General features: G+C 46.9%; 1 protein-coding gene across 1 annotated transcript; it reads right to left on the bottom strand.

The window, feature by feature from the left end:
- Positions 1–447: 447 nt before the first annotated feature.
- On the bottom strand, positions 448–10,541 carry LOC104296027 (cullin-9-like; the record flags this gene model as incomplete). Its single annotated transcript, XM_009895849.1, has 11 exons — positions 448–652; positions 1,098–1,189; positions 1,384–1,517; positions 1,870–1,987; positions 3,321–3,431; positions 3,900–3,974; positions 4,196–4,289; positions 5,195–5,358; positions 5,442–5,606; positions 9,720–9,860; positions 10,178–10,541. Coding segments are annotated over 11 exons (1,663 nt in total), but the record flags the coding sequence as incomplete, so codon positions are not given.
- Positions 10,542–10,688: the final 147 nt, after the last annotated feature.

Here is a 10,688-nt window from a genome sequence, read left to right as displayed (position 1 = left end):
TGGGAGGCTTTGACTTGAGCGTAGACGCATCGCTTTGCGGCATGGCTAGACCCTGGCTGGATTAGACAGGGCCATGCGAGGACACATGCTACAATCACTAGTGCTCAGTCTTTGGTGACAGCATGCCCGAAGACACCGAACAGTCCTCACTTTGCAGCTGGATTGTGACTTCCTAACTCCAGTAGATACCTATGGGCAGAAATGGAGACAAGGGAGAAAGGGGAGGAGATGTCTTTCTGAGAGAGTTGGCCATAGTATCACAGCCCATCTGGACAGAGCAATGTTTCTGCATACTAAAGGGAGTCACGGAGCAAGTAGCCCCCAGAGGAAATGTCTTTGTTTTCCCTGAGAGCTCCTCACTGTCTTTGAGAAAAGACACTCGTACAAACTGGTCGAGACAGAGTAGAGGCAGAGGTCCAGGCTGGCAGGCTGGGTGCCAGCCCAATTCTAGTCATACGCATCATCATCATCAAAGTAGGAGTCACAATCAAGGTTATCTGACTCATCATCAAACAGAAAGTTGTCTTCATCAAGATCATCGTCATCATCATCATCATAGTCTTCCTGCCACTGCGGTTCATACTCCTCATCTTCAACCTCTTTGCCACCTTCATCTGTGTTGGGGGAGTCACACAAGATGGTACGCTTTGGCCTATTGAGGAGGAGAGCATCAGAGCAGAGCCCCGGCTGTGAGCAGCAACCACAACCCAGTCCCACACCACCCTCGTCCTCCCTATTAAAAGAAATGTCAGACCTTTCTGTCTCCCCCCATGTATGGTCATCTTCTAGGAGATGTCTAGATGAAGCAAGAACTCTGCTACACCTCTGAAGCAAGAGTGTGACTAAGAAAGTCCAGGGAGAGCAACTTCCATAACTGGGTCTGCCAGTGATGGACCTTTCTTACACCACAGCTGCATAGCTAGCAGAGGTTTTGCTGGTCTCCCTACACCGTGACACTTACATTGTTACCTCAAACCAAAACACAAGATGCAACTAACCATCTGTTATTAATTCTTCTGTATGTCAGCGAGCACAGGAGAAAACTCTGGTCACCTACACTCACCCACCTCTCCTTGTTACCCGCCAAGAAAACTCACCCTATACAGGCAGGGGCTGATGTAGGCACATTGCAGAGTTTCACCTTTCTCTGACCAGCATCGGCCAAAGTCTGGAGCCCAACGTGGAAATCCTGCTAGCACGGAAGAACAGCCATAAGAGGGAGACAATATGCATCTGGCGCGCGTTTTGTGCTGCAAAGCCCTTCCCTACATACACACCACACTGAGAGTCCATTCCCTCAGCTGATCAAGTCCCTTTCTAGGTGTGCCTGAGAGTCAACTAGACCAGAGCAAGACAAGCCACTAACGGCCATGTGGACTTCACCTGTGTGGAGTGCCAGAGAATTGCAAAGAGGCGCTCTTTGATCTGGTGTACCAACTGCAAACCAGCGCTGAAATGCTCTGCTTTCAGGAGCTGAAGAGAAGAGGCCAGGTCCTGGTACTGCAGCAGGGCTTCCTCTGCAATTCAAGACCAACAAAGTCACACTGCTTCCCACGTTCTTAAGTGGAGACCAAGTCCCTTGGCTCCGATTATGAAGCCAGTCACAGCTACTTTAGGTCTCCTGTTAACATACGTTCCTCTTTCAGAAGGGAACATTTTTCTCCTTACTGCATCAATCTCCACCAGCAGCCAAACTGCTTCAGTGGACTTCCCAGACATGACATCAAGAAGGCAAAAACAGGCTGGGAGCAGTGAGAGAGACCAGATGGGTGCTGGTGTGTATTCTGCTGCCCCATTCCAGAGTTGCCACCCTTTGAACCAGACAGCTAGGAACACTAGTCTCTACTTTGGAGAGGCTGCAGGACTTACCCAGAAGGATCTGCAGAGCATTAGTGTGCAGCTCCAGGCTCTCCATCTGCTGTTCCACAATATCTATGCTCTCAGTGTCCTGGTTATAGTAGCTGTACACACAGGAGTAGGCCAGCACCTGGAGCAGTACAGATCATGCTGTAAGCATCCTCCTTCAGCTTCAGAGCAAGCGAGAAGAGAGTAGCATCAAACCCTTCCAGACTTTATTACGTATTGGTGGCTGGGAGAAGCCTGGCAGCATTTCTGGTCTGTGGCAATAGCCCAGTGAACCATTATGCCAAGTGACAGCAGTGACAGGCTACCTAGAGCTACTCATAGGATTAGAAATGAATGTGTAATTATTTCGTACTGAAGCCTGAAATAACCGATAGTTCCCACCATTGCAAGAACACAGACTGTAAATGCATAACAAGTGTGACCGACCAGCAAGCAGAGAGTCAAAACAACCAGAACACACAAAGTACAATCCTGGGCAGAACTGCTGGGCAGCCCAGATTGAATTCAAGTGGCAAGGAACTGAGAAAACTGAACCCAAAGGGAAGCAGGCATGGTGCTATACAGCATCAAGAACCCACGACAAAGGCATTTCAACAAGTGACAAACTCCTGTTATGAATGAATGACCCCTAAAGCTATCCAAGTACCCAGCAGGAAACAAGACCACTGGTTCCATTTAAATAAATGGTCCAGAAAAGCCAGCAGCAGCAAGCAACAGTGATATGTGTCCTGGCAAACACAGGGGTTACCATACTGAAAAGACAAAACAGGGTCGGACACCCTTGTTCCATGTGCCTCTCAAAATCAAGTCTGCCTGCACAAACAAGATATATATTGCAAAGGCAGCGCTGCAAAGGCAATTCCCACCTCCTTCCTATATTTAAGGGCATAGAAGACACTGCAGGCCTATGCTGTCATAGGTTTACTGCACACATCCAGTGGCTGCACTGCAAATCCTACACAATGTGGCTATCAGGACACGGAGTAGGTAACTCAGTGCTCCCAGAGCACCTATGGCTCATGAAATGAAGTTAAGAAAGGAAAATTGTTAACATGAGCATCAAGAGGGACTTCCTAACTGTAACAGTATCACAAGAGCTTTCAAAAGGTAAGTACCACCACTGGGGCATTTAAAATTGGAATGGACCAAACTCAGTATATGAAAACCCTAAATATAGATCCTTTTGCTGATTCCACGGTGTCAACTGGAGCTAATCTCCAAATCCTATGACCTGGCTGTGAGGAACACTGCAGACAGAACCCAACTTAGATTGAGAGCAGGGAAAGGCAGACATGAGCTCTTCCCCTGTCCTGACGCTATTCCTCCCCTCAAGCTTTTTCTGTCTCCCCTTGTTTGGAGTAGGGCAAGGTTGGCATCTCATCACTTTAAGAAAGGCATAAAACACAACAATAGAATTAGGCCTAAACCTCAGCAAGCCTGTTACCCAGCCTTACCTTCCGTGCCTGTTCTAGCACTTTGCAGGCATCAAGAACAAAGGTCAAAGTCCTAATTTTTGGCACCTCACTGATGGAAGAAACCCTGTTCCTCAGACTCGTGGCAAATTCCTGCAATAACCACAGGAGGAAAAAACAGTCAGTGTCAAGCTCCACAAGACTGAAAAAATAGCACCTTCCACACAGATAATCGATAAGCATCCTGAAGTGACATCCCAGAAGATGCAGGCAGCAGGACAATATCTCCTGCATCCAACTATGACATGTCTGCTGTACCATCACTTCAACCTTTTACAGTATTTCAGCTCTAGAGAGAGTTCAGCCTTCAGTCCTGCCATTGCTTCCAAGTACTGCACCAGTTTGAGCATGTGAACACCACAAGTTACGTGTTCGGTTTTGACAACAGACTTGGTAGAAGAAAGTACGCCAAGCTCTGACATAAGGGGTAGTTCAAGGGTGAAATGACCAGGTATCCCCACCTGGATCCGAAACTTGCTTCTCAGCTTCACGTGAAATACACTGAGACACAACAGAGCTAAGGCAACACAGTCAGCATCTGCAAAGAGGAGGCAGCCTTACCCTTGCATGGTGATGAAAGGTGCATCTCTCATTGTAATCCTGAAAACGCTTCTCCTGCCAAGCTGCTTTGCTCACCTGAAAGGAAAAGTAGAGTTAACTCGTAGCGACTTCCCTCAAGTACTAGGGTTGCCTGGAAATGGCCACCACACATACAGACTTTACGATACTATCAGTATTACTGGCAAGTTCACAAAGTCCAGAGTAAAGGGCACAAGCGGAGATCCTCACCCTCCCTCTGAGAGGCCAAGTGCATCTGAACACAAGCATGAACCACTGGAATATAGCAAACCACTCACCATAGCAGAGCAGTTGTAATAATCCTTATGAGTCGGCCTCCAGGGCTTGAGGCAACGCCAACAGAAGCCATGATTACACTTCGCACACGTCATACTGCATGGCAGAAGAAGAAGAGTGGGAATCACTCAGTCGCAGACAATTCCTCACAGTGCTCCCCCACCATCATAGGGCTGGAGCGTGCAGCCCAGTCACTCCCATTCACTCAGTACCATGCATTTCCCTGCACGTATTTTTTAAAGCTTTTGATGGAAGCAGGTGAAGCTTAAAACCAGTCATTGCGTCTCCAAAAATGAGCTGGGTAAACTGGCAGTATGATCTCACAGTACCAACTAACCAAGTACTTGAAGGGTAAACTGAGCATTCCCTAGTTTGAAGGCAGATCCATAGGAACACCTCGCCTCTTCCCTCAGTAACGCAGCACTCCACAGGGCAGAAAAGCACTGCACAGCCCCAGGGCCACATACAACATGTGGAGAAAAAAATCGCAGCTGGGCATTAAGGGCTGTGCCAGTGCAAGACAGAAACAAATGGCGACTCCTAAGCCCTGGTTTCAAAGCTGGAGGTAACTCCCCTGTCATGTAAAAAGCTGCCAGAAATCCAAGCCAATTCAAAAGAGGCAATTAAAATAAAATTGCTTGAAGTTACAGGAACAGGTGAGCAAGAAAGAAAAAAAATTGGTGCCGAGATATCCACTCCCCTAACCTCTACCTCTGTATGTCTATAGTGGACTCAAGCAGACAAGCGTGCGCTATAAAAAGGTACTGCAAAATGAGGTTTGGTTCTACTACAGAGCTGTCAATGGATTTAACTCTAAATGCCGGGGAACATTTTGCTTTTCCTAGGAATTAAAAGCAATTACTTGCTCCTCTAAAACTATAAAACAGACCTGCTACAACTCTTAACTCCACAACCAAAAAAAAACCCCACCCAATAGACCTAACTGTATGTCTTTGCCCTCTCCTGTCCCCAGCAGCAAACAAAAACGGATAGATACTCACTGCAGGCACCCCTCATTTTTCTCTATCTGAGCCTGGCAGCTTGGGCAGTGCTTCGAAATGAGCTTAGCCAGATGTTTGCTTTGGGCTTCGCTTGTCATTCCCTCATAGTACCCATCATCATCCACCCACTGAGACATATGGCTGCAGCTGGCAGGATAATGGGCCTGAAAGAGAGAGCCAGTCACAAAAGCAGAATGGCGTGTGCCAAACCCAAGAAAACACTGTCCGTGATTCAGCACAGCCTCACCTCTGGGAAGCTGCAGTTGAAGCAGGATATCCAGGAGCACTTGGAACAGGCTGCCCCGTAGCCAAGTCCATCCTTAAGGAGGATCTGATCACAGCCCTGAGGGTTGGTGCACCACGTCAGGTTGGAACAACACTCAACATAGCCTCTGAGGAGGGCTTTTTCATACTGTAATAAGAAGCCAGGAAGGAGATTTAAGGCAGAGAAGCTGCATGGTTAGGCCTTACAACTGGAGTCTGGTACCTCTAGGCTCCACATCTGACCAAACAACTGCTCACAATAAAACAGCACTAAGTTAGTTTACTCTTTCATTCCATTTGTGTAAATTCCCACCCCTCGTGTCAGATCTGGAGGCTGCTCCATAGAATCACAGATTAGCTGAGGTTGGAAGGCATTTCTGAAGGCAAAAACTAGTCCAACCCCTCCAGCTCAAAGCAGGGCTGCTCGGGTCCACGTCCAGTTGGGTTTTAAGCACACCCAAGGATAGAGACTACAAGCCTCTCTGCACAACCTGTTCCAATGTCCCATTGCACTAACAATTAAAAAAAAAAAAAAACCACAATTCTTCTGTTTAAATGAAATTCCTTGTATTTACATTAGTGCCCACTGCCTCTTATCCTTTCACTGGATGTCACCAAGAAGAATCCGGCTCCTTAATCACATTTCTGTATTTCTACATGTTGACAAGATCCACCCCTGGCTCTTCTCTTCTCCAGACTAAACAAATCCAGCTCTCTCAGTTTCTCCTAGAGGTGTTCCAAAATAAGTCATCTTTGTGGCATTTTGTTGGTTTCTCCCCAGTATGTCCATGTCTTTCTTGTACTGGTAAGCCCAGAAATGGGCATAGTACTCCGGATGTGGCCTCAGCAGCACTGGTTAGGGGGAAGGATCACCTTCCTCAGCCTGTTGTCAAAGCTCTTCCTAATTCAACCTAAGATGCCAGGGGACCTTCTTAGCCACAAGGGCACACTGCTGGCTTATGTTCAACTTGTTGTCCACCATTTTTTTTTTTTTTTTCTGCAGGGCTGCTTTCCAGATGTTTGGCTCCAGACACATATTATTGCATTGGGTTATTCCAGCCCAGGAGCAGGACTTGGCAGTTCCCTTTGTTGAACTTAATGACATTCTTGTTTGCAGCACAACCATCCACCAGTCCTCCCAGCTGTTTATCAATTTTCTGAGGGTGCACCTCATCCCATCATCCAGGTCATCAATGAAGACGTAAAACAATGTTAACCTTCGTATCAACCTCTAGGTGACACCACTAGTGACTGGCCTCAGCTGACCTTTCTGCCACTGATCATAACCCTTTGAGCTCAGCAGGCCATCTCACTGTCCACTCATCCACCTTGTACTTAATTTTTCCTATGAAGACGTTGTGGATGATGGTGTAGAAAGCATTACTAAAGATGAGATAAACAATATCTCCCCTCATCCACCAAGCAAATCATCTCACCACAGAAAGCTATCAGGTGCTCTTTTTAACTTTTTCTGATTTTAAGTTCCTCGGCAGACTTCTGCTTAGTTACCTGATGTGCAAAGGGAAGGGAGACTCACTTTGCCCACAGCCTCTAGACATTCCTGCAGATGATAAGGCAAACTGGTTATCAGTAAGGGACTGTTCAGGTAGGAACCCAGGGATGCAACTATACTGCACGTAGTAGCTTAGTTTTCTATGTTCAGTTATTGCAGTGTAAGGACTGTGCAAACATACACAAAGCTAGAGGAAGTTCAGAAGAAATCCTGTAGTTTTCACAGCCCTCCTGGCAGAGATTTTTGCATACCTGGTGAGCTGCTCTAAAGCCACCAGGCACACAAAGGACAATCCAGGTCACAACAAGCACTAGAGAGAAAATGTGCAAGCCCTGAGCCCTGAAGGGCTCAGACAGGGCTCTCGTTCATTTCTCTCTCTCATTTATTCTCTCTTGTTCATTCTCTCACGGAAACTAAACCAGAGAGTCTGTGATGTCTGGCTGCAAGGATGTCAGCCTGTGTCATGGCAAAATGCCTGGTGGAGGCAAAGGCTCAACAAAGCCACTTCATTCTTCCAAGAAAGTCAACATCTGTGTCTGTTGTCATCCTGTTGATAGGCAATGTGATCATTTCTGTCCAGACACCAGTACACACAGAGATAAATGGGTACTTGAGTCAGCAGACAGCACCAAATCACAGCCTTCACAGAGGCTGAATTTCATAATGAAATGTCTGATGTCTGGAGTTTTGCTGTATCCCGTTTTCTTGGTGAGGAGGACACAGAGATACAACTGCTGAAGCAGATCTCGGATTTCTACTGCAACTATAGAAGAAAGAGCTGTTCTCAGGAAGCCTAAAAGGAGAGGGAACAAGTGTCCAATGGAGGTCTGGGAAGAAAACTAGCCAGGTACAATCAAGAAGTCGACAAGTACCGCATGACACTGACCAGCAGATCTTAGAGGAACCTTTGCACACACTGGAGTTAATCCAGGTATGGAACCTATGGCATGATTCCCAGCAAAGAATCCCTGGGGGCAGAATGGAAGACCACCTCTGAAGAACAGACTCTCAATGAACTTCAGGAAAACCAGGTTGAGAGAAAACCTCTTTCAGAAACATGGCAGGTTTTATGTTTTGTAGAAATACAAGCATGAAAAGTTTAAACTCAAGTAGTCTTGTATTAGCAAGAGTGCAGCCAGCAGGCAGGGGAAGGGATTTCTCACAGCTATTTGGCACTGGTGACACAATTAGACACTGGGAACAGTGTGGGCTCCCAAATACAAGACAGACATCAACAGATTAGAGAAGATATTGTCCATAGGCCATCAAGATAGACAAGGACTGGAGCACAGAATGTACGAGGGGAGGCTGAGAGAGCTGGGTTTGCTCAGCATGGGGAGAAGGCCACAGAGGGGGATCTTACAACTGCCTGAAGCTACCTAAATGTAAGACGCAGAGGAGACTGAAGCTGGAGCGGTATGTTTTAACTTCAGCGTCACATCTTCACACAACAATCTGGCTATTTTGGGCACACGGTTGGACCAGAGATCTCCACAGACTACTGCACCCCAAATTATTCTATGACTGTATGTGTGACTCTGCACGAGGCATTAATCCTCCAGCCATACCACTTGCTGAGCAAAAAAGGAAACAGATAACATTTCAGTGACAGCATCAGAGCAACTTGTTAAAGTTGGCTGCAAATTATGTTGACCTGTAATATTTTTTTTTATAAAATAGCCACAGCAACAGAATAGTAAATCCTGCTCTCAGACAGGTGTGACTACAGGATTTGCAAAGCTAGTAAGAACTAATTGCCCAGATACATGCATTAATTCTCCAAGCATTTCTTACAGAAAACAAGATACAAAAAAATACATTGAAAGAAAAGCTTTTCTGTAGCCTTGTCCATTTTGGCTGCCAGTTTGCAGGCTTAAAGAACAATTACAAGATAGAGGACTACTGTTCATTTCTCCTTATGACTGTTCACACAGGATCACAATGACAGTAACAAGTGGGAAAAGGAGAAGTAATTGCTGGTGGAGACCGGTGAAACAAAAGAGCAGTGGAAAACAGATGAGACACCTGTTCTGTCCAGCAATTAACAACAAGTCTGTCATGCGACAGCTACAGCTCTGCCATCAAGTGGGGAGGGCATTCAGCTCTATGTAATACCTAAAACGTGAAAGAATAGGAGAAAAAGTAGCTTCTGCCTCAGAACAAGCAGCTCCTGCTGCCCCCTGCTGACTGAGGACTAAGGTAAGCAGAGCTCAGGAAGCCTGGTTTAGAGATGTCTGTAGACCCACACAGACTTAATTAGAGTGAAGATTAAGTCTGATGTGGTAACTTCTGTCATCTTCACAAAAACCTGAGGTGCTCAAAGCCAGAGACTGATGGAAAAGAAAGGACGTTGAGGTCACTGATGCAGCAATAAAATGAAATTGCTCAAACATTTTCTCTTCATTTGTCCTAGGTTTTACAATTGCTTCCTGCTTGCCAGCAGAGGGTATTTGTCGTGAGCTGCTACCACAGCTCTCACCTGGTCCTCAACTAAGGATGCACCTGAAGAGTTGTTTGCTGGAGACACATTTAGAGGAAACACCACTGTGCTCTTTTGCTGATGTTCCGCTTTCTTGATTAGCCGGTATTGACCATGACGCGAGACAACAGATACCACTGGGCAAAAATTAATTATCACACTGCCAGTCTTAGTAATGGGGAGGGGAAAAGCAGCAGCGAGATTATCTGCTAGTGCTGACCAAAACGAAACAGAGCTTGGACACCCAGTAACCACCTCTCCTACTTCACCTTGGCTATAATCTCCTCGGACGAAACGATGGAACAAATGAAGGCTGTAGTTGGCTGTGCACGGCACTCGGATATGGGACAGGTGCAGTTGAGAACCATGTTCTGTTCAATGCGAGTCGTGAGATACTCACTCCAACAGGGCTGTAAAGGCAGAAGAGGAGAGGTCAGAGCTAAACAGGACTGGGACCACCTGAGTCATGTGACTCTGGAAGCCCACCCCACCCAGCAGAGTGTGCACGAAACATCCACAAACTGTGGATAAGTACTCAAAAGCACAAAAGTGGGAACAGACTAATCAGGAGCTGAAGGATCATAACAAACAAGAGAGCTGAGAAAAGAGAATGTATGAGCCCTGTGAAAATCACCTGGTAACAACTTACAACAAAGAACAGCTGCTCCAACTAGGCAGCAGTAATTCCCCACCAAGTTACAGGAGCCAAAGACCCCAGGACCTTCACCTTGCAGCAGTAGTGCATGCAGCAGAGGGTTGGTGGCTTCTCAGTGGGACAAAGCTGGTTCACACACACTGGGCAGTGGGTTCCTGGGCTTGGGGCGGGCTGGACATCCTGCACTTGCAGCCCCGAGGAGATGAGCAGGGTCTCACGGTTCTCCACATAGCACTGGATCAGGAAATCCACGTTCCACCTGCAGTGCATCAGGAGGTGCCGAGCAACATCATCTGGGATGCTCAGAGTATCCTGGACCCGCTGTACTGTCTGGTTCATGAGCAGCTTCGCCTCCTCTGGACTAAGCGTGTGCCCCATTGGCACCTGCAGCATTGCCATGAGAAACTCCTCCGACCTGCCTATGCCAGGATTCAACCTGACATGGAGAAATGTGTTATGTCCATACAGGGTGGATATGCACACCCCTCCACACCTGGTGACATGCATCCCTACCAATACAAGCAGTCTACGCTGTCCTCATCCGGAGATGCTTCTGCTGCCTTGCTCTGGAAAACCATCTGTG

The sequence above is a fragment of the Charadrius vociferus genome, unplaced genomic scaffold, assembly GCF_000708025.1.
Source record: "Charadrius vociferus isolate BGI_N301 unplaced genomic scaffold, ASM70802v2 scaffold3822, whole genome shotgun sequence".
In the NCBI taxonomy this organism is placed as follows: domain Eukaryota; kingdom Metazoa; phylum Chordata; class Aves; order Charadriiformes; family Charadriidae; genus Charadrius; species Charadrius vociferus.
This window is presented reverse-complemented; position numbering and strand designations above follow the sequence as displayed.